At 35.1% G+C, this 24059-nt stretch overlaps 2 protein-coding genes across 2 annotated transcripts; both read left to right on the top strand.

The window, feature by feature from the left end:
* The first annotated feature begins 305 nt into the window (after positions 1-305).
* On the top strand, positions 306-4416 carry LOC112711209 (replication protein A 70 kDa DNA-binding subunit A). Its single transcript, XM_072201898.1, has 11 exons — positions 306-1314; positions 1454-1721; positions 1822-1918; positions 2019-2140; positions 2227-2311; positions 2413-2545; positions 2680-2834; positions 2951-3080; positions 3193-3387; positions 3495-3740; positions 3855-4416. Exons 1-11 carry the CDS (start codon positions 1165-1167, stop codon positions 4029-4031), a joined length of 1758 nt encoding a protein of 585 aa, XP_072057999.1. The 5' UTR covers positions 306-1164; the 3' UTR covers positions 4032-4416.
* Positions 4417-18002: 13586 nt separating this feature from the next.
* Positions 18003-19799, top strand: LOC112709310 (uncharacterized). Its single transcript, XM_025761205.1, has 3 exons — positions 18003-18019; positions 18135-19054; positions 19138-19799. Exons 1-3 carry the CDS (start codon positions 18003-18005, stop codon positions 19797-19799), a joined length of 1599 nt encoding a protein of 532 aa, XP_025616990.1.
* The last annotated feature ends 4260 nt before the right edge of the window (positions 19800-24059 follow it).

The raw sequence follows: 24059 nt of genomic DNA, 5'->3' as shown, positions 1-24059 counted from the left end.
GGGCAAAACTGCAGACTAAAAATAAAAAGCAAGAATGAATCACATGCTTCTATTCCACTGTTTGATTTGAGAGCTACAACTCTATCTATTACCTTGAAACTAATTCTTCACCTAATATATAAGGGGTTCAGTAAGTTAAAGAATTCAATGTATATTCTTAGTCAATGAGAACCTGTATTCAATGTATTTATTTTTGGGCCACTTTTCAAAATTTTTTTGTGGGTATCCAACACTTGTTATAAGCCCAATAGAAGGTTCAGGATAACATTTAGCTTAAATTGATTATTTATATACAAAACATATTACTTAGGGCAAGCAATTGGCGTGGCTGTTGGATATGGAGACTCATGGCAACATAGTGACAGCCGTCATCTTCTTACTTTCATCAATTCAAAGTAAGATTTTGTTTTTCTTACTATTTAATTGTTTGTATCCATGTTTTTGTAATGAACCATAATACATGTATTCGATTATTTGTTTATTTATATCTTCTTCTTACTATTAAATTGTTTATGTATAATTATACTGAACTTGTCCCATTTTAGGGTTTATGTTCATTCATTTAATTGAATTCTGATGAATAGTGATGTTTCTGAATTTGGAGCTGATTTCATAGTTTAGGTAGGAGATTGTGATGTGTGGTATGCATTTTTACTTTTTTTTTCTTCTTGATGTCAGTTGGAATGCTGTTCATGTCATGTTAGTTGGTATATAATATTACAATATATTATTCTTTTAGATAGATTACGACATTCTCTTCCTTTGTTCTTTTCATCTTTTTACTTTTCTTTCTTCCTATAGAGCTAAACTAAAAACTAGAGCTACTAATAAAAGGTAAGGTTGAGAACAGGAGTGAAGGTGATGGTTGATTTGATGTTTGAGAGAAGGGGTGGAATGGTTGATGTTATCATCCCTGGATATGAGGAAGATTTCAAATGGTAAGCAATGCTGATTTCCCTCCACTATCGCAAAATTTTTGAATTCAAATGTTGAGTTGTTGTTTAGTTTTTGCCTATAAAAGGCTATTGCCTCTCTTCGATATTGTGCACATCATTCTCTAACCCCCATCTCTTCTCTGACTTTCTACTCTCTTTTCTATTGTTTGTTCTTTGTTGAGTTTGTTCTGCCTTTCGTAAGTGTGATATTGAGATTTGATTGTTTGCAATGAGTCCTCCTTTTGATCCTATCAGTAAGATCATTCCTCCACGTGAGGCCTGGAGGATCAAAGTCAGGGTACTAAGGGCTTGGACTGTACCTAGCTTTGGTAATGCAGATGTTCCAAATTCAATGGAACTTATTCTGGTTGATGAAAATGTGAGCGGTTGATCTTTTCTTTTTATCTGTTGTGTTCATATACTCAGTTTCTTCTTATTAATTTTTCCATATTTTTTTGTTGTGCTTTTATTTTCGTTTTTGATGAGTTGTATGTTTTTGTTCTTTTGGATGTTCATAGTCTACCAAAATCCAGGCCACTATAAGGAAGCAACTAATACACAAATTTAAAGATCATCTTCTTGAAGGCAGTTGTTATAAGATGAGTTATTTTGCTGTTGTTTCAAACCAAGGCTCTTATAGAGCTACAAAGCATGAGTTCAAACTCATTTTTCTATTTCGTACAACAGTGACAACAATTCCTGATGATATAATACCCAAGTCTTGTTTTTCTATATATCCCTTTGAAGACATATTGCAAATGAGTCAGGATCATGACTATTTAGTTGGTGAGTCTTGGCCTCGTGTCTTTCAGTTACTTCTTCAGTTTCTTTTCTTCTGAAAATTCTTTCTTACATCTTTTTTACTCCTATTAACATATCAATGTAGATGTAATTGGTCTTTTGACATTGGTTGGGGAAGAGAAAAACTATGACAGGGATGGTAAAACGGTTAAGATGGTTGTTGTCGAACTTTCTTCACAAAAGTAAGTTGCTCTCATCCTTTGTTTTTGTTTCTATATTTATTTGTATTGGATTCCATTCTGAAAAAAGCTTCTACTGAGTTTTCCTTTTTTTCATGTGTAGGATGATGCTGCGATGCGCATTATTTGGAGAGTACGTGGACCAGTTAAATGATTTTCTTGCTTCTGGTTATGTTGAGCAACCGGTTGTCATTGTTCAACTTGCTAAGATTAAACTTTTTCGAGGTGTTATAACTGAATGTTATCTTATTATGTGTACGGTTATGTTATCCTGATCTTTAGATCTGTTGACATTCTTTTATTGCCCATAGGTCAACCTGGTCTCCAGAATGTTATGAAAGCAACAAAAATTTACTTTAATCCTGATTTGTCAGAAGTTATTGATTTTCGAAAAAGGTTTGTGTTATCCCTCCCAAATTATCTCTATGTTGCGGTCCTTTCTTTGTTTTTATTTTATTCTGTTGATGTGAAACTGAATAGTATTTATTAAATCTTAGCATGGTCGAACAAGGAATTAATGGCACTCAACCTTTATTCATTGCGAATGAGGGAAAATCCGTTTCATTGGAGGATGACTTCATGCGCCTAACTAGGCGATCCACAATAGATCAATTACATGATAACAAAGAGGTTTATAAATTTTTACTTTTTTCATTCTGCCCTCTTATGTTTGAATATACTTGAAGGTGGTTTTAACTAATTTTTTTTTCTCGATTAGATTATTTTTTTCCTTCACGTGGTGTTCTGTTGTGCATGGTATGCAGGATGGGAGTTTTGTTATTATGGGTACTATCACTGATATTGTTGAAGAGGGCTGTTGGTGGTATTCCACTTGTGTGTGTGGAAAGGCAGTTTATCCTGAGTCTGGGGTCTATTTCTGTGATGTTTGCATGCATCATGTGACAAATGTGATTCCAAGGTTTCTATTTTCATAATTTGTAGCTTTTTAAATTATTACTTCTTGCTCTTTTTGTTTACTTAAATTCTAACAAGGTTTTTTATTAATTTTTCTATTTTATCGTGATATTGTTATAGGTTCAGACTTAAAGTAGCAGTTTCTGATCATACTGGACAAGGCATATTCGTTTTGTTTGATCGTGAAACAGCTTATTTGCTTAAAAAAGCATGTGCTGACCTTTTTAATGAAGTCCAAAAGGAGTCAACTGTACGTATAATTTTTTACGTCCATCTAAATGTTGAGCTATAAATAGTTATCATTTTTTATGATATTATTCATTATGACGTAGATGGTGACCTCTGTGATTTTATCCTTATAGGTTCTGTGTGGAGATAGCTATTCTATTACATTTAAAACTTTAGAGGGTAAAAAAGTTTTACTAAAAGTAGATACCAAGTCCCTTGGTATAGACAAATACTTTGGAACCTTTCGTGTAAAAAGGATATGTGATGACCCAACTATTATTTCTATGTTTGAGCTTGCTGAGAATGAGAACGAAGTGACACCTGTCAAGGTTATTCTTTTTTATTCTTCTTTGCTTTTTCTTTATTCTTTGATTCTTTTATTTTTTTTATTACATTGCTCTTGCTTGAGTGTTTCTTCTTTCATTCTTTATCGAAGGATGCACATGTTCCTGGGATTGGTTTGGACATAGGTGAACCCTCTTATACACAGCCTACTTCAAAAGATGTTAAGCTTTCAGTCTTGGATAAGGATGAAAGTGTTCCTGGTCTTGATGACATTTCGATAGATATGGACGCTAATAGGAAATCTGTTGTTCCTCAAGTTTCTGGCGATAATGATGAGAATCAGGTCTTTAGTGATGAAGTTGGCTCATTGCTCAACTCAGGTGTTGAAGAAACTCAGGTCACACAGTCTAAATTTTCTATTGAATCAAATCTCTTATTCAATTTATTATTGCATTCCATTTTCTCTTTTTATTCATTGGTTGTGTTGTTTTCTATTTTTTTATCTGTCTAGGACTTCCTATCTCATCTTCTGGATAATTCGGACAACACTGATGTTTCTTTTATTTGCAATGATGTTGTGCGTTCCAAAGTAAAGAGAAACCTTGAATCAGATTTTCAGAAAGCCTTGGAGGAAACTGTTGGTCCTTCATCAAATATGATCAAGATTGAAGATAATTTGGATGGATAGTTATTTAGCTGAAGTTAGCAGCTTTATTAGGGTTATATGACTTAAATTCCGAATTAGATTTCATATTTCTCATGCTGACTTATATTTGAAGTGTGTCCTTTTTTTTTTGAGACATGTCCAACTGTTAGGAGAGTCACACCTTATCCTTTCATGTTTTTGTGTTTTGGTTGGTCTGTTGTAAGTATTGTTATGCTTTTTTGAATTAGGAAGGGTATGTGTTAATTTCAAATGTACTTTGCTAAAGATTGGACATATTGTCATGTATTTAGAAGGACATAGGTTATAGTCAGAGTGTGGAATTATAATGTCACTTTTGTGAATGTAAGCAAGCAAGTGTAGTGAATTTTATAATATTAATGGAAGGAAATAGCTTCATTAGTCTTAATTCTTTTGTATTTTTCGTATGCTGTCTTTTATTCATTTGTGTTGTTCATGATTAGTTGTTATGCTCCATAATTGTCTTTGAACATGTGTTTTAATTCAACATATCATATGGTTACAGTAAATTTCAATGTAATAGTCTCATTTGATTGTATTGTAATTGATCGAATGTTTCATTTCTATTGCAAATTTGCTACTATCCTTTTGTATTTGTGCTTATATACTATTTTTTGTTCCTATTGATTTATATCTCAACCTTTTTGTGTTACGTATATAAGTATACAGAGCAAGTGTGTGTGTGATTCAACAGTCTTCTCGATTACGTATAAAATGATGCGTCATTTTGTCTTTTTGTAGATTGCTGTCTTTTATTTCCTTTAAAATCATGTCTTCCAATGCTGCGGCTTCGAGGTTGAAAAGAATTAACATTTTGAAAAGGAAGAAAGCATTGAAATCTGGGAATATAAAAGGTGTGTTGTCCTTCTTTTTACTAGGTTAGAGTCGGTCATAGTTATTAATATAAGTTGATTGGTTTTACTTTTATTTCCTATTTATTTCTTCTATCCATGGCTGGTTCGTTCTTAGTTGCTAAAAGGAAACTTGGAGATAAAGCTACTGGAATTAATTATGGTAAATGTTTATACGTTTTACGTTTATTTCATAGAATGTGTTACTTTTAATGGAATATATGTTGTTTGTAATTCTCCTGTTTATTGGTTAACTTTATTGTTACTTCAATATAGATAAATTATTTAGTTGTCATAACTATATTCAATATTATTCACGGTATTATTATAAGAAATGATAAATAATTTTATAGTGTTGATTTGTGTGATTTGATTTCATTTTTGTTTGGTTTGAAATTGTAGAAGAATTACTAGATATTTTAGATCCTTCTATCAGTATTTCACCTGTTGATGATGTTGCTGCTGATCATCCATTATTTGCACAAAGTGAAATGCAAGGTTAGGTTATTCAATTTTTTCATCTTTTTAAGTTATACTTAGGTTCAACCTTTTTTTAAATTAATTATGGTTAACTTTAAATTATTTTTAATTCATATGTTAACATAAGTCTAGCTAACTTTTCTTCCATTTATTTTTTTTAACATCTTTTTCAACAGTGTCAACAAATTTTTTTTTAATATATTTTTTTTAAAAAAATCACCTTTAATGTATTTCCTAAAAAAATATAAGTAGTTTTTTACAAAGTTATATATTTTTAAAAATTTTAACAATGTAATTTTTTTTAAAGCAGCTTTTTTTGGGTAATCATAACAAATAGCAAGTGTTTTAAATTTTTTATTTTTTTTTAAATAACCCAGTCTTATCTCTTAAGTTGTTTAAAAAAAAATCTTTTTTAATATATTTTTAAAAAAAATATGTTTTTTTAGATAATCTTTTTATTAAACCAACTTTTTAAGAAAGAATAATTTTTCTTGCAAACAAAGTTATAATAACAACTTCTAGCTATTCAATTATATTTTTAAAAATTATTAAATGTAAACTATTTTTTAAAAGCAGCTTTTCTTAGCATAAAGGATAATCATAACAAGCAGCAAGTGTTTTAGTTTTACATTTTTAACCTTTTTTAAGTTTTTCTTTTTTCTTAAATAAACCAGTCTTACATAATAAATTGGTTAAAAAAATTTACTTTAATATATCTTTTGGAAAAATATAAGAAGTTTTGCAACAGAATTTTTTTTTCTAAACCAACCTTTTTAAGGAGAAAAATGTTTTCTTAAAAACAAAGTTATAGTAACAACTTCTAACTATTTAATTATATTTTTAAAATTTTAAACGGAATTCTTTTAAAAGCATTTTTTAAGGTATAAAGTGTAATCATAACAAGTAGCAAGTATTTTAGTCTAATATTTTTATTCTTTTTAAAATTTTTCTTTTTTTAAAAGAAAAAATTAAACCAGTCTTACATCATAAATCATTTTAAAAAAAATTCTTTTTTAATATATCTTTCAGGAAAATATAAGGAGTTTTCTAGAGAATTTTTTTTCAAAAACAACCTTTTTAAGAAAGACAGTTTTTCTTAAAAAACAAAGTTTTTTTTTATCAAAGATAGGAGACTCGAACCTGCAACATCTTATTTGAGTATGGAGAGACTATGCCATTTGAGCTATTACTCATTGGCTCTTAAAAAACAAAGTTATAGTTTGGCTCTTAAAAAACAAAGTTATAGTTACAACTTCTAACTATTTCGAGAATTTCTTTTTTAAACCAACTTTTTTAAGAAAGAAAAAGTTTTTCTTGCAAACAAAGTTTAAAAAGCAACTTTTTTAAGCATAAGGGGTAATCATAACAAGCAACAAGTGTTTTAGTCTTATATTTTTAATTACTCTTTTTAATTTTTTTTAATAAACCAGTCTTATATCTAAATTGTTTTAAAAATAATTCTTCTTTAATATATCTTTTAGAAAAATATATGAAGTTTTTTTAGAAAGTTATGTACTCTTAAAAATGGGTAAATGTAATTTTTTTTCAATGGCAGTTTTTTTTAGGTAATTATAACAAGCAACAAGTGCTTTAGACTCTTAATTTTTTTTTAAAAAATAAACCAATCTTATATCATAAGTTGTTTAAAACAAATTCTTCTTTAATATATCTTTTAGAAAAATATAAATTTTTTTTAGATAATTTCTTTTCTAAAACAGCTTTTTTAACAAAGAAATATATACTTCTTCTTGCAAATAAAGTTACAATAACAACTTCTAACTATTTAACTATACTTTTAAAAATTATTAAATGTAAATTTTGTTTAAAAGCAGTTTTTTTTAGTATAAAGGGTAATAATAACAAGTAGTAAGTGCTTTAGTATGACATTTTTACTTTTTTTAAGTTTAAATTTTTTTAAATAAACCAATCTTACATCATACATTGGTTCTTTAGATTGTCTTGATATTGGAGATTGTGATTGCACATGTTCCACGTGTGGAGCTTCTTTTTGGTATTTAGAACGACTAGAGAAAGATTCAAGACAAGGGCAACCTGTTTTTACAATTTGCTGTGCTAAAGGTAAAGTTCAATTACCGTTTTTGGAGCGAGCACCTGATTTACTAGTTGAACTAATTAACGGTATTGATGCCAAAAGCCGACATTTCCAAAAGAATATACGTTCATACAACAGTATGTTCGCTTTCACCTCATTTGGGGGTAAAATTCTTAATTCTATCAATGATGGGAGTGGTCCGCCACAGTTTATTGTGACTGGACAAAATTATCACAGAATTGGTAGTTTGCTGCCTAATGCTGGCTGACAAACCCCAATTTGACGGTTTGTTGTGTATTGAATTTAGAGTATTTTGATAACCTTTTGTCACATTTAGCCTATGAATTAGCATGGTTTTGTTATCTCTCCCATATTCGTGCTTAAGTGCAAAAACATGCTTTTTAAGCCTTATCTTGATGAATTCTAATTTCTCTTTGATTCCATAAGATGCCTTGATGTGTTTGCTAGTAATCTCAGGTTGAAATAGGCTAGGCATGGATCAAGGGAAGCAAGGAAGGAAGCATGCAAGTGGAGAGAAGCACTAAAAGCCAAAAGAGCTGATCCAGGCCATGTACGCGTACGCGCACTAGGCGCTCGCGCGCACATTGCGAAACAGGCCAAGGACGCGCACGCGTACCATGCGCGCACGCGCCGATGATGGCACATGACTTCATTTATGTAACACGTGCCTGGCGATTTTGGAGAGGTTTCAGCAACCAACTTTGGCGCCAAAATGCACATAAAAGCCAAGGATTGAAGGGGATTGAGGACAGATGTTCATACATTCACACACTCACTAGGATTAGTTTTAGTTTAGTTTTCTAGAGAGAGAAGCTCTCACTTCTCTCTAGAATTAGGATTAGGATTAGGTTTAGGTTAATCTCTCCTCTTAGATCTAGATTTAATTCATGCTTTGATTCAATTTTCCTTTAGCAATTCTCAATCTTCTCATCTCTCTCTTTCTAGTTATGTGTTTTCATAATTGTAATTCTTCATTTTGTTTTGGATAGATTGTTGTTCTTTAGTTTCATTTCAATAATGCAATTTGAGGAAACTCATGATAATTGTGATTTCCTTGATTGTTGTTGTTAATTTCCTTGCAATAATTGTTGTTAGATTCTATTCTTGTTGTTGATTTACTATGCTTTTCTTCTATGCCTTCCAAGTGTTTGATGAAATGCTTGGTTGGGTTTTAGTATAGATTTTGTCCCTCTTGGCCTAGGTAGAGTAATTAGTGACTCTTGAGTTATCTAATTCCTTTGTTGATTGATAATTAGAAGTTGCTAATTGATTCGAATACCTCTAAAGCTAGTCTTTCCTTTAGGAAATGATTAGGACTTGAGGAACCAAATTGATTCATCCACTTGACTTTCCTTTATTTAGTAAGGGTTAACTAAGTGGGAGCAATGAACAATTCCCATCACAATTGAGAAGGATAACTAGGATAGGACTTCTAGTTCTCATATCTTGCCAAGAGCTTTTTATAGTTGTTAGTTTACTTTCATTGCCATTTACTTTCATGCCTCTTATCAAAAACCCCAAAATAACTCACAACCAATAACAAGACACTTCATTGTAATCCTAGGGAGAACGACCCGAGGTCCAATACTTCAGTTTATAAATTTTAGGGGTTTGTACTAGTGACAAACAACTTTTTGTACGAAAGGATTATTGTTTGGTTTAGAAACTATACTTTACAACGAGAATTTATTTGAGAAATTCTAAACCGCCAAAAATCTAATCGTCAAAATGGCGCCGTTGCCGGGGACTTGCAATGGTGTTGTGTTATTGGTTGTTGTACATATGTGAATAGTGTAAATATCTTGCTTTTTGCCTTATTTGCTAGTGTAGAATTTTATTTTCCCTTTCCACCATGAATTCTCAATTTGGCTATGAGTTTGGTTCCAATTGTGTTGTAGGTAATGAGAGCTTCACCGAGGAGGTGTATCAAGGATGGAACAATCAAAGGTGGGAGGATGCATATGCATATGATCAAGCTTCATGGCAACAACCCCCACCAATGCACTATGAAGAAGAGCCATCCTGTGATGCATACCAATTCAATGGCTATGGTGAACCACCTTGTGACTTTCAAGAACCACCACCATATGCCTATGAACCATATTCTCAACATGAGCCGCAACCATTCTCACAAGCCTCTCCATACCAAGCACCTTCCTATAATCCTTATCCATCATATGACCGACCATCCACACCATATTCTTATGACGATTATGAGCAAGAACCTTTAGAACCACCACAACCCTATCTAGATCACTACCAAGAACCACCTCAATACACACAATCTCCACGACCTCACCAAGAAGAACCACCTTCCTATTATGAGCCCTCTCTCTAAAATGATGAACCTTCCTACCCACCACAAGCACCAATAAACGATTCTCTCACTTTGTTACTCCAAGGACAAGAAGCCATGAAACGGGATACTCTTGAGTTTGTAACCAACTTGACCAAGGTAGTGTCCACCTTAGCCTACCGATGTTTGAATGCTCAAAGTACTCCCATGATCCCATGTGAAAAGTCAAGAGAAGAGCAAAGCATGAAGGAGAAGTTGGAAAACTCGGTGGAAAAGGGAGAGTCAAAATTTGTGTTGGAACAATTGAAGGAGCCTATGATCATTGAAGAAAAGGAAGAAGTGGTTGAAGATCTAGGGGATGTTGAAAGTCCATGGGAATGTAGCATCATGGAGCACTTTTCCAAGAAGTTTGAATTTGATGTTGAGGAGGGTGCGCAACCTCCAAGGCATACCATCATTGAAGACTTGGAAGAAGCTTATCAAGAGATGGGTTCAATCATGGATGAATTCCTATCTACAATCGAATTCTCTCCCAATGGACATGAAGTTGAAACTATAGAAGAGTGTGTACAACCTCCCACGGAGAATGAAGATGACATGGTGTACATCGAAATTGAAGAATATGAAGAGGTTGATCAAGAGATGATTTCATTCATTGATGAATTCCTATCCGAAGTTGAATCACCTCCCATTAAACAAAATGTCAACGCCGAGTCATGTCAAAAAAGGGAAAAGGTTGAATTTAAAGAAGCTTGTGAAGAGGTGGAAACAACCAAAGATGAGCACAAAGAGGTAGATCTTGCATTGTCTAAGTGTGGGGAAATCTTCCTTCCCAAGTCACCATCCAACACAACATTTAAGTGGGTAAAATCTCTATCTCTAAGCTTTAATTTCTCACCTGAATATGGTTTGATTGAAAATGATGGTCAACTTAGAACTCTTTGTGGAATTAAAAGTAAGAATGAGTTGTGTAGTGGTTGGTGAGTAGGTGTTAAGCTCATTAAGGTCAAGGCCTCAAGGTATAGGGATGATGTTGGGACAAGGATCACCTTGTATGGATCTAGAAGGAAGTATTGGTGGAGTAAAGAGAATTCTGTGTGTCCACCACATTTATGTCAACTACCCATCCGACAAAATCATGGAACTCAACTAACGGATGGATGCGAAAATAAGATATGGGATCCCGGTTCGATAAGTGAAGACCAAATATGGGGACTCGTATTTTGGGTAGAAATCTGCCCAAGCTCAATAAAAATGGTTGGAAATTCTGTCAACCAATTGAGGAGCATGGATCCTTGGAGATTCAAGGATGAGTATAAACATAAGCCACCATGACAACGAGCTTCTCAAATGTCCAACTTAAGGACTTAAACTAAAAGTGCTAGGTGGGAGACACCCCACCATGGTAAACTCTTTCCAATCTTTTACATTTACTTAATAAGTGATTTGAGTTACCATTGTAGGTAGATGTTTCATACAAATTTGTTTGTACAATTTAATTGTTAGCTTAGTCATGTACATGTTGTGTTTAGTAGTAGATGAATAATATCAAAATTGCATTTTTGTGAATTGTATGATGGTTGAGTGAATAAGAGTTGTGAACAATAAGGGGAGCACCTAGCAATTTGTTTCTGATATATAAAAAAAAGGGGTGGACGCGAGCGCACCATGTACGCGCACGCGTCCCTGTGAGGATGCCCCACGAGCCACACTCCCGAGAGTTGGGCCATCCTTGGGCAAATATTATGCCTTGAGCCCAACTCGATCCACGCGGACGCGCACATGCCGCGTCCGCGCCGATTCGCTGCTGCAGGTTTTTGAGCCAAACTCCAGAGAGTTGAGCCGGCTCCGGGCTAGCTTTAAGCCCCAGGCCCAATTCGGTCTGCGCGAGCGCGCATATCGCGCCAACGCGCCATCTCATATCTTAACAATGTACGCGGACGCGCACTTGCCGCGCTCGCGTCCATGCGTGCTGCCACCAATCTAGGCCAAGGACCCGAGAGTTAGGCGTGCCTCAAGCCCACTCTAAGCCTCAGGCCCAATCTAATGCACGCGTGCGCGCACTGAACGCGCACGCACCCATACCTGTCCTGCCACCCACGCTAGAGCGCACTACCCGCTCACGCGCGGATCTCCAATTCTTCTCACTGCGCGCGGACGCGTACATGCCGCGTGCGCGCCGATCTGATTGCGCGACTTCCAGGCCATTCTCCAGAGAGTTAGGCCTGGGTTGGGCCAACTCTATGCCTCTAGCCCAACCCCATGCACGCGTGCGCGCGCTGTACGCGCACGCGTCCCTTCTTATTCCGCTCATCTACGCGTAAGCGCAACTTACGCGCATGCGTAGGCCCCGAGTTTTCTTAATAAACGCGGACGCGCAGAGTGCGCGCGCGCGTCGATTCAAAATTAGGGATAACCCTAATGCGCGACGTATACTGCGCAGTCGCGCACACCACCAAACCTCCATCTTCTTCTTCCTCCTCTCTCGCCCCCAACCGCCGTCATAGTAGCAGCGCCGGCCACCGCCCCTAGCCAACCACGAAACACTCAACCCCACTCATTCTCTCCTTCCTCCACTCACCTCTCTCTCTCTCTCTTTCCCTCTGCCTCCCCGCTCACCACCGTCCCAACGCCGGCAGCAATCTCCGCCACCACCCCGTCTTCACCGCCGGCAGCCCATCTCACTCTCTCCCCTCCCGCTCTGTCCCCTCTCACTCTCTCTCTCTCTCATTCATTCCCTCTCTTTTTTTCTCTCCTGGCCGAACCTCCATCACTGCAGCCGCTCATCCTTCCGGCCACCGTTCACGGCGGCGCAGTGCCTAGCCTTATTTCTCCCCCATTTCTCCTCCACTACTCGTTCCTCTGCTCCCAGGTTCCACTCAATTTTTTCTGTTTTTCTGTTAGTCTTTAATTTCTGTTAGTTAGTCCAATTGTATGTTAGTTCGTTATATTCAAATTTTGTATGTTAGGTTAGATAGAAATAATTGCGGTTAGGTAGCTAGGGCTGGATAGAGGATTCTAGGCCTGATAAGTGCTCCGTTCGTGCTTCATTTGCTGTTTGCTATTTGGATGTTGTATGATGCTTTTGGACTGTTTTTGTGTATTTCTTGCTGCTTGAATCCCATATCAGTGGTGCTGTACTATTTGCTGTTGTTTGCTATGCTAACTGTGATCATTTGCTATCCGGGAACGTCCTGTTTTAAGCCGGAATGCTGTCCGATTTTCAAGGAAATTGGTTTCATTTTGATCTTTATTTCAAACTTGGGCAACTTTCTTTTCCTTTTGATTTCCCGGATTTGCACAATATTTGTGAACATGAGCCACAACTTTTCTTTTCATTATGCTTAGACATCATCATATCACTAATCCACTTTTCTAACCTCATTAATTTCTTTAACCACCTAACTTCCGCTTACTCTTTAACAATTCTTTCAAAATTATGATGATATTCTTGCATTTTGAATATGAGTTGTTACTTTTAATGAAACTTGCTTTCTTGGTTCATTTGTTCACTTTTGCACATTCATTGCAACATCATGGTTGTTTCTTTTTGTCAATTGTATCCTGAACATGCTTTATTTGTTAAATGCTAAATGTCTTACATATCCTATCATATTTTTCAGGATGTCTGACAAAGGCAAAGCCATAGCCACTCCCTCCAAAAAGAGAAAACACTCTACCCCTTCTCTTCCTTCCACATATAAGAATTATGCCAAGAATCCACTGAATGATGTGGACAAAGAAAATCAGCAGTTACCTTCCACCAATCCGGATAAATTCCCTAATCTCTACTGTGAGCTCCGGTTTTCTAAATATCGGACTACAAAGCTCAACATTGAGAAGAAGCTACTTCTCCCGATGGATGTGAGACGTTCTGTTTCCGGTCGGATCATCGATTTGGGTATTGACTTTGTTGACCGGGATTTGGGGGATATCAATGTATCCTGGGTGAAGGAATTCTACTGCAACTTCTTCCGTCCGACATTGGATTCGGTTCAGGTGAGGGGTATGGAGATTATGATCACTGAGACTGCCATTGGGGAGGCACTACAGTGCCGCCATGTCCCTGATGAGCTGTGTGCCCACCAGCAGGCTGAGTTAGCCATACACAGCATGACCTTCGATTATGAGGCACTCAGGACTGTCATTGGGTTACCAGAGGCTACTTGGGTTATGGATGCCAACAATACCAAGCCGAAAGGGATGTTGTTTACTCATTTGACCAGAGAGGCCAAGACTTGGCAGATGATCTTTGCTTGCTATGTCCTTCCCACCACCCACTTCTCTGAGATTCCTATGGAGATGCTCCTACTTATTGGGTGTGTTATGGAGGGGAAGGAGGTCTCTTTCCCTAGACTGATCAGACAGTGTATGTGGCGGGCGCATATTCGTGGCCTACTTCCATTTCCTACATTGGTCACGAGTATGGCGGCCCTAGCTGAGGTTCCTTGGTTGGATGATGATGTGCGACCCCCGCCCCCTGATGATGATGACAAGGAGGATACTATTCCCTGGGGTGGTTGGGTGCACGAGAGGCCACTCGCTAGACGCCGTTCTCGGGCCAGAGCTGTTGTGGGGACACCTTCACCTTCGGCCCCTACAGCTGCCCCATCATCCCCTACAGCTGCCCCATCATCCTCTACAGCTGCAGCTCCTTCATCATCCACTGATCCGCCAGCAGCACCTGAGCCTACATATCTCCTAGTCCAGTGTCTTTTCCGGTTCTTAGAGCGTGAGAAGCGCCATATCCGACGCCGCCTGGATCGGATAGACCAGATGTTTGTGGCCCAGGACCTTGAGCTGCCCCCGCTTCCCGACTCTCCGGCCTCCGATGAGCAGGATCATCAGGAGGAGGCTGCGGAGGCGCCGGTTCAGCAGGATGCCCCTGCCACTACAGAGCCACCAGCGACTCAGGAGGAGCCGGTTCCACAGCCAGAGACTGAGCCTATCGTTGTACCTCCCACTGATCCTCCGGTTTAGCATCGAGGACGATGCTTGGTTTTAAGTGTGGGGAGGGCACCGGTAGCATTATTTGGGAACCGGTGAACTTTTCAGCCTAGTTATCTTATTTCGCACATTTTGTATATATTTTGATGCACTTCTAGTTTGCTTTGGATACTTTTATTTTGATGCTTGGATTTTAGATATTTTGATGCTTTTGGATATTTTTAGATATTTTGGATGCTAGATTTCGTACTTTTAGTTGGATTCCCTCTTTATACATTCTTGTTTATCTTTACTTTTAGCTATGGTTGTGATTAGAAATCATATTTTGGATTGCAAATATTTAGTCACCCTTTTTGCATAAATTGGTTTTAAAGTGAAAAAAAAAAGAGGAAAAGGTGAACTAAGTAAATTTTTTTTGGATTTTTCAATCACAACAATGCCTAGTCAAACATTGAAATTTTTCAAGAAGTTTAAATATAGGGCATTAATCCAATTGATTGAAAGGAAAATTTTTGGTAAAACTTGCTTGGATTTCATACTTTGTGAAGCATGTATTGAACTAAGAACACAAGCTTGTGAGACTTGAGCCTATTGATGTGGTTACATTTTATAACCACTTATTTTCCATTCTTGTGTGAAATTGTTCTCTTTTTATGATTGTAATCCTTGATTTGCTTGATTCTATATGTCCATTTATTTCTTGTATTTATGCATTTATGTGATTGAGGCCATTACTTTATTAGCCACTTACCCAAATAGCCAACCTTTTATTCTCCATTGTTAGCCAATTTTGAACCTATGCTTAACCAACTTATTCTTATTATAGCACATTACAAGCTCAAGGCGAAAAACCAATAAAAGTCCTTGTTTGGATCTTTGATTAGCCTAGGCTAGTGAGAGTGTCTATTATTCAAAGTTGGTGAGGCTTGGGAACATTGGATGGGATAAAAGGGGTAGTACACTTTCATGTTTAGGAATTGGGTACATACTCATGTATTGATTAAATGAATAGACCTTATGCATTGATACTCTTGTATATAGTTTGACAAAAGAAAAAAAAAAGAGAAATGAAAAGAAAAAAAAAGAGAGAATAGAAAAAAGAAAGACAAAAGAAAGAAAATAATAAAAAGGGGACAAAATGCCCCAAAGTGAAGTCAATAAAAAGGAATCAATGCATAGGTGTTATGAGTCAAATAAGGATGCATGATTATGTAAGAAAAGTGAAGAATGGGTAGTTAGGATAGTTTGAACTTGTATAGGTCATTATATAGTTAGGTGGGGAAGTCTATGCTAATCAAAGATTCAAATTCTAGTCCACTTAACCATAAATGAGCCTACCTTGACCCTAACCCCATTACAACCTAAATGAAAGACCTCATGATGAATGTATGCATGCATTGAATAAATGTTGATTGTTAGAAGAAAATCAAATTTTGGAAAGCTTGATTAGAAGAGAATTGAGTGAATTGACCCTTAAACACTTGAGTGAGTAGAGCGGATACACATCCGGTGAGGGTTCAAAATTTCAATCACATGTGTTCACCCATATTATCTATATTCCTGCAAGTTTAAATTCTTGTTGATAATTCAATACAATTGTGGTTGGAATTAATTCCTATTGCCTAGCCCTTGTGCTTACACATGCTCTCTTGGCGAATTGAGATGTTTGAATTAAGCATTTGCATCTATTTTAGGTAGTTGCATTTAGATAGGACTCATATAGTTTAGTTGCATTCAATAAATGTCATAACCTTTAGTTCCTTCTTATTTTAGCATGAGGACATGCTAAGGTTTAAGTGTGGGGAGGTTGACAAACCCCAATTTGACGGTTTGTTGTGTATTGAATTTAGAGTATTTTGATAACCTTTTGTCACATTTAGCCTATGAATTAGCATGGTTTTGTTATCTCTCCCATATTCGTGCTTAAGTGCAAAAACATGCTTTTTAAGCCTTATCTTGATGAATTCTAATTTCTCTTTGATTCCATAAGATGCCTTGATGTGTTTGCTAGTAATCTCAGGTTGAAATAGGCTAGGCATGGATCAAGGGAAGCAAGGAAGGAAGCATGCAAGTGGAGAGAAGCACTAAAAGCCAAAAGAGCTGATCCAGGCCATGTACGCGTATGCGCACTAGGCGCTCGCGCGCACATTGCGAAACAGGCCAAGGACGCGCACGCGTACCATGCGCGCACGCGCCGATGATGGCACATGACTTCATTTATGTAACACGTGCCTGGCGATTTTGGAGAGGTTTCAGCAACCAACTTTGGCGCCAAAATGCACATAAAAGCCAAGGATTGAAGGGGATTGAGGACAGATGTTCATACATTCACACACTCACTAGGATTAGTTTTAGTTTAGTTTTCTAGAGAGAGAAGCTCTCACTTCTCTCTAGAATTAGGATTAGGATTAGGTTTAGGTTAATCTCTCCTCTTAGATCTAGATTTAATTCATGCTTTGATTCAATTTTCCTTTAGCAATTCTCAATCTTCTCATCTCTCTCTTTCTAGTTATGTGTTTTCATAATTGTAATTCTTCATTTTGTTTTGGATAGATTGTTGTTCTTTAGTTTCATTTCAATAATGCAATTTGAGGAAACTCATGATAATTGTGATTTCCTTGATTGTTGTTGTTAATTTCCTTGCAATAATTGTTGTTAGATTCTATTCTTGTTGTTGATTTACTATGCTTTTCTTCTATGCCTTCCAAGTGTTTGATGAAATGCTTGGTTGGGTTTTAGTATAGATTTTGTCCCTCTTGGCCTAGGTAGAGTAATTAGTGACTCTTGAGTTATCTAATTCCTTTGTTGATTGATAATTAGAAGTTGCTAATTGATTCGAATACCTCTAAAGCTAGTCTTTCCTTTAGGAAATGATTAGGACTTGAGGAACCAAATTGATTCATCCACTTGACTTTCCTTTATTTAGTAAGGGTTAACTAAGTGGGAGCAATGAACAATTCCCATCACAATTGAGAAGGATAACTAGGATAGGACTTCTAGTTCTCATATCTTGCCAAGAGCTTTGTATAGTTGTTAGTTTACTTTCATTGCCATTTACTTTCATGCCTCTTATCAAAAACCCCAAAATAACTCACAACCAATAACAAGACACTTCATTGTAATCCTAGGGAGAACGACCCGAGGTCCAATACTTCGGTTTATAAATTTTAGGGGTTTGTACTAGTGACAAACAACTTTTTGTACGAAAGGATTATTGTTTGGTTTAGAAACTATACTTTACAACGAGAATTTATTTGAGAAATTATAAACCGCCAAAAATCTAATCGTCACTGGCGAAAAGCCTAAGTTTGCACAACTATATGTTTATGACACGGCACACGAGGTTACTAATCGGCAAAGTATTTTTAGGTATGTGTTAATTTTTATTTAAACTTTGAATTTAAAAAAAATTAAGATGTATGTGTGTTGTTATGATTCTTATGTTCTTTTTATGCCAGTCATACATTTGATATAGATACAGAATTGATTGTTCGATTGCTGCAAATGATTGATGAACATAATGTTATTGCAAAGTCATTTCGAAGAGTTCGAGAATTCCATGAGTATCATCCTTCAGAAGTTTACTTTCTTAGATTATTTTGTCAAAGGAGATCTGATCGGAGAGTCTATAATTTTCCATCATGTGATGAAATAGCTGCTTTAATAGTTGGTGATTTTGATAGTTCTGATCAAGGAAGGGATATAATCCTTCGATCTGTAGATGGTCAATTGAGACGAATTTATGAAACTCACCCTTTATATTGGCCATTGCAATATCCTTTACTTTTTCCTTATGGTGAAGATGGTTTCGAAAAGAACATACCTTATAGAGGTGTTCAGAATATCAATATTCGTGGTAGAAGGACAAAAGTTTCATTGCGTGAGTTCATATGTTTTCGTTTGCAAATGAGAGAGATAGAAGAAAGTATTATTCACAAATCTAGAAGGTTGTTCCAACAATTTATTGTTGATAGTTTCTCTATGGTTGAGTCACAAAGGCTTTATGAGATAAGGCAAAAACAAAATACTATTCGCGGAGAATTTTTAAACGGAATTGAAGAAGCTATGCAGCGTGGTGATATTGAAACTTCATCAATAGGTACAAGAGTTATTTTACCTTCTTCTTTCACTGGTGGCAAAAGATACATGTTTAACAATTGTCAAGATGCAATGGCTATTTGTAAGCATTTTGGTTATCCGAATTTATTTATGACAATGACTTGCAATCCAAATTGGCCTGAATTTCAAAGATATACAAGTATTGATGGTATTCCTATTGCTGATCGTCCGGATATTTCGTGTCGAGTTTTCCATGCAAAATTGAAGTGTTTACTCATTGATTTAAAAGATGGTGTTTTCTTTGGGCCACTTAATGCAGGTGCATAAATGTTACTTACATTATTTTTAAAAAGTTTAGTTGTGAATGTTGTTTACAAATTTTGGTTTATCATTTTAATTTAGGTATGTATACGATTGAATTCCAAAAGAGGGGACTACCACATGCACATATTGTACTTTGGCTTGATGGAAGGTCAAGATTACAATCAACTGAGATAATAGATGAACTTATATGTGCTGAGCTTCCTAATCCTACAAGATATCCTCAGCTTTATGATGTGGTAACAAAATTTATGATTCATGGTCCTTGTGGTCAACTTAGGTGTAATTCTCCATGTATGCGTGATGGTAGGTGTTCTAAATTTTATCCAAAGAGGTTTAGTGAACAAACTTCTTTTGATGAAGAAGGTTATCCTATTTACAGATGTCGTGATCTTGGTGTTACATATGAAGCTTATGGTGTTCAGATTGATAATAGATTTGTTGTCCCTTATAATCCTTTGCTTTTAATGAAGTATCGTGCTCACATCAATTTGGAGTTTTGCAATAAGTCAAATGTGATTAAATATTTATTCAAATATGTCAACAAAGGTCCTGATCGTGTTACAGCCACAGTTAGCAATGTTCATGTTGGGAACCAAAATACTCGTGTTCTTGATGAAATTAAAGAGTATTTTGATTGTCGATATCTATCTCCGTGTGAGTCTGTATGGAGAATTTTTGCATATGATATTCATCATAGATGGCCATCTGTTCAAAGGTTAACTTTCCATTTGCCAAACTAGCAACATATTATCTTTGATGATCGTGACACTATAAGTTCTATTCTTGTGAGGAATAAGGAGTTGGTTACCATGTTTATAGCTTGGATGTTAGCAAATAGGGTCTATCCCGAAGGGAAAGATTTGACATATGTTGAGTTCCCACGGCATTTTGTTTATATTGTTGATAATAGGGAATGGAAACCAAGACAAAGGGGATTTTCAATCGGTAGATTGAGTTTTGTTCCCCCAATTGCGGGTGAATTATTTTATATGCGTTTGTTATTAAATGTACAAAGAGGGTGTACTAGCTTTAAGAGCATTAGAACAGTTAATGGGACTACTTATGATACATTTCAAGAAGCATGTTCTGCATTAGGATTGTTGACTGATGATAATGAGTTTGTTGAAGCTATTAAAGAAGCTGCTCTGTTAGGAACAGGCTTGCAACTCAGACGATTATTTGTAACATTATTATTGTCAGCTTCAATCAGTAGACCTTTATCTGTTTGGAATCAAACTTGGGTGTATTTATCTGATGACATTCTTTATCATAGAAGGATTCAGCTACAATATCCAGGTATTTTTTAAAAGAAACGAATTTACTTTATTTGTTTCAATTATTTTCATACATGTTAAACAACATAATTTCTCATTGGAACTATTTCTTTGTTTTTGTAACTTTTAGTTTTTTCTTTTTTCTAATAGCGTTAACAATGACACTTGAGGAGTTACAAACCTTTTGTTTGATTGAGATCGAGAAACTTTTGCAAAATAATGGCAAATCTTTGAAAGATTATGCTGGGATGCCGCTACCTAATGTGGATCTAATTTCTGCTTTTTCTAATTCTATGGTTGTGCGTGAAATGCAATATGATGTATCAGAGATGTTGGCTCAGCATGATGATTATTTTGCTCAACTTACAGCTGAACAAGAGAGTATATACCATGCCATTATTAGTCGTGTTCTCAACAAAGAACATGGTTTCTTCTTTGTATATGGTTTTGGTGGAACAGGTAAAACTTTTCTCTATAAAACATTGTCAACTAAGTTGCGATCTGAGAGAAAAATTGTTATCAATGTTGCTTCAAGTGGTATTGCTTCTTTGTTGCTGCCGGGTGGAAAAACTGCACATTCAATGTTTAATATCCCTATTGAATTGAATGAAGAATCTGTTTGTAGAATTAGAGTTAATTCGCAAAAGGCAGATTTAATTCGTCAAGCAGATCTAATCATTTGGGATGAAGCTCCAATGACAAACAAGTTAGCTTTTGAGGCTGTTGATAGAACATTTCGAGATCTGATGAAAGTTACTTCTATTTCTAATCAAAACTTGCCTTTTGGAGGTAAAGTTATTGTTTTAGGAGGTGATTTCAGACAAGTTTTACCCGTTATACCAAAAGCCTCTCGTGCTGAGATTGTTATGGCTTCAATTAATTCTTCATATTTATGGAAGCATTGTGAAGTTTTTAATTTAACTAGGAATATGCGTTTAGAAAGTGTAGCTCAAAATTCAGACATGGATGAATTAAGATTATTCTCAGAGTGGATTCTTCAAGTTGGAGAAGGTAAATGTGGTACAAGGATTGATGATAGAGTCTTTGTTAAAATTGCTTCAGAATTGTTAATTCCTATCACTGATGATCCAATTACTGATATTGTTTCAGTCATATATCCTAATCTTTCTGAAAATTTGAATAATTCAACATATTTTCAAGATAGGGCTATTTTCGCTGCAACTATTGAAATTGTTGAGGAGATCAATGATCATATTGTGAATTTACTACCAGGTGAGATGAAAGAGTATTTGAGCTCAGATTGTATATGTGGTACCGACGCTAATGTTGACATTGATCTTAATTGGATTAATGTTGAGTTTCTAAATCAAATAAAATGTTCAGGATTTCCAAATCATTCTCTAAAGTTGAAAGTAGGTGCTCCTGTTATTTTATTGAGAAATATTGATCCAGCAGGTGGTTTATGTAATGGAACTCGACTTATTGTGCATAGCCTTGGAAGAAATGTAATTACTGCAGATATTGTTTCTGGAAGTAACGTCGGTGATAGAGTTTTCATTTCTCGAATGAATTTGATTCCAAGTGATTCTGGGTTACCTTTTAAGTTTCAACGTCGGCAGTTTCCTTTATTGCTTTGCTTTGCTATGACAATTAACAAAAGTCAAGGACAAACTTTATCAACCGTTGGGTTATTCTTACGTCGTTCTGTGTTTTCTCATGGTCAATTGTATGTTGCTATATCACGTGTTAAGTATAAAAAGGGATTGAAGATACTCTTATGTGATGAAAATAGACCTGAAGACGACTTGACTGAAAATATAGTGTTTACAGAAGTTTTCAACAAAATTTTTGGTATGTTTATTTATTTGTTATAGATTATAATATATGAATACTTATTAAATTTTATAATTCTTAAATTATATATTTCATGCACTTTTCTATTTTAATATAAGAAATGAGGGTCCAAAATATTAAGTATTATTGGACTCTTTAATATACTAAGTTATATACTTTATTTTTATTATTAACTAATAATTTTCAATTCAGTTTTTTCAGTTTAGTTCTATCTTGAAAATAAAAATAAAATTTTAGTGAACCAATTTTTTTTAATCTTTTCTTTAATTTGTCAAAATAATTTTTTTAATTAAGTATCAATATGACATGTAGAGTTGGTATTTTTTGCAGGTTAGTCAGTGAGAGAACTAACAAAAAGCCTTTGCGTGTGATTCTTCACCAATCAATAGCGATACAAAAGTGTATTATTTGGCATATAAGTTCTTTCATTTTAAAGGATTTTATCTTGTGGCTGATCATTTCTTATATTTATTCTTGATTTAATTTTTTTAAAGTTGTTAAGCAAATAGTTTCTTTTATAATTTATTTTTGTTATTAACTTTTTAATTTTCAATTTAATTTCTTCAAGTTAGTTCTTGCTTGAAAAAAAAGGCGTTAACATACCAGTTTTTTTTGTTAACTTTTTATTTAATTTGTCAAAATAATTTTTTTTATTATGACATATAAAGTTGGTATTTTTTGCAGGTTAGTGGGTGAATTATACTTGAAGTTTTTTGTTCTTTCCCAAGAAGGGAAAGTCAAGTCTTGTCATACCCTAAGCAAACTTATAGCAGAAGCTTTATATATATGTAGCAAGAGAGGGAGAAAATTGCCAACTTAGGTTTATCTCTGCTTTGCTCTTCATTTTTATTTCACTTCTTCAGCATTGTGAGGGAACATTAAAGAAGATGCATACTTTATTTGATCCAATCAAGTGCATTACGCCTTGGAGAGAAACATGGAGGTTGAGAGTGAAAGTTGTTAGACTTTGGTTTGATGGAAACTCAGTATTAGAAGAAAATGATGATGGGTTGCTGCACCTTATACTGATGGACCAGAATGTGAGTTGTAATATTATCTTTTAATTTTTATTTTTACAGTAATTTCACAGCTTTTTTTTCCATATTCATGGAAAAAAAATTGTTTGGTTTCTTTCAACTTTTAAACACCACAGAGTGTGTTTAATTTTTTTCACGCTTTTTATTTGTTAAAACAGCTGGATAAGATTGAAGCTATCATCAAAGAATGTTTCATATCGGATGTTGTTGATGTGTTAGATCAGGGAAGCATTTACGTCATGACAAATTTTTCTATTGTTCCAAATATTGGGTCCAACAGGGTAACTCAGCATCGTTTCAAGTTGCTATTTCAAGAAGAAACTACTATCACCCCAGGAGTTCCTTTTTCAGCTTTAAATGATGGTTTCAGTTTCTGTCCAATATCTGAAATACTAGAAAAAAGAGGTGACTCTGACTATTTAATAGGTATGTAATTAGATTAGGATTTTTGTATTTCTAACTAATTGTAATCTGTTTTTTTAGCAATGAAAGTTTTATTCTTTCTCAAATGGTTATTCTATTTATAATATATTTGTTTTTTTTAATATTTTTTCTAGATTTTGTTGGAGTTATCACTGGTGTGCGTCCGGATAAAGAAATTAATTATTGTGGAAAAATGATTAAAGTTGTCATCTTGGAGCTTTATGCTGATGGGTATTTTATCATGAGATCTAAACTTTTAACTATTTTATTTTTTAATGTTATTTTAATATGTTAATTGTAATGCCTTTGAATTTCATGTTTATAGGAAGAAGATTCAGTGCAATGTGTTTGGAAAAAGTTGTGAATGTTTGGAGTTTTCTATGCTAACTAAATTTCAAAGACCTCCTATAATTATTCTGCAATCTTTTAAAATCAAAGTTTATGGAGGTTT

Source organism: Arachis hypogaea, chromosome 9 (genome assembly GCF_003086295.3).
Source record: "Arachis hypogaea cultivar Tifrunner chromosome 9, arahy.Tifrunner.gnm2.J5K5, whole genome shotgun sequence".
NCBI lineage: Eukaryota > Viridiplantae > Streptophyta > Magnoliopsida > Fabales > Fabaceae > Arachis > Arachis hypogaea.
The sequence above is the reverse complement of the archived record's forward strand: the minus strand, read 5'-3'. Positions and strand labels throughout refer to the sequence as shown.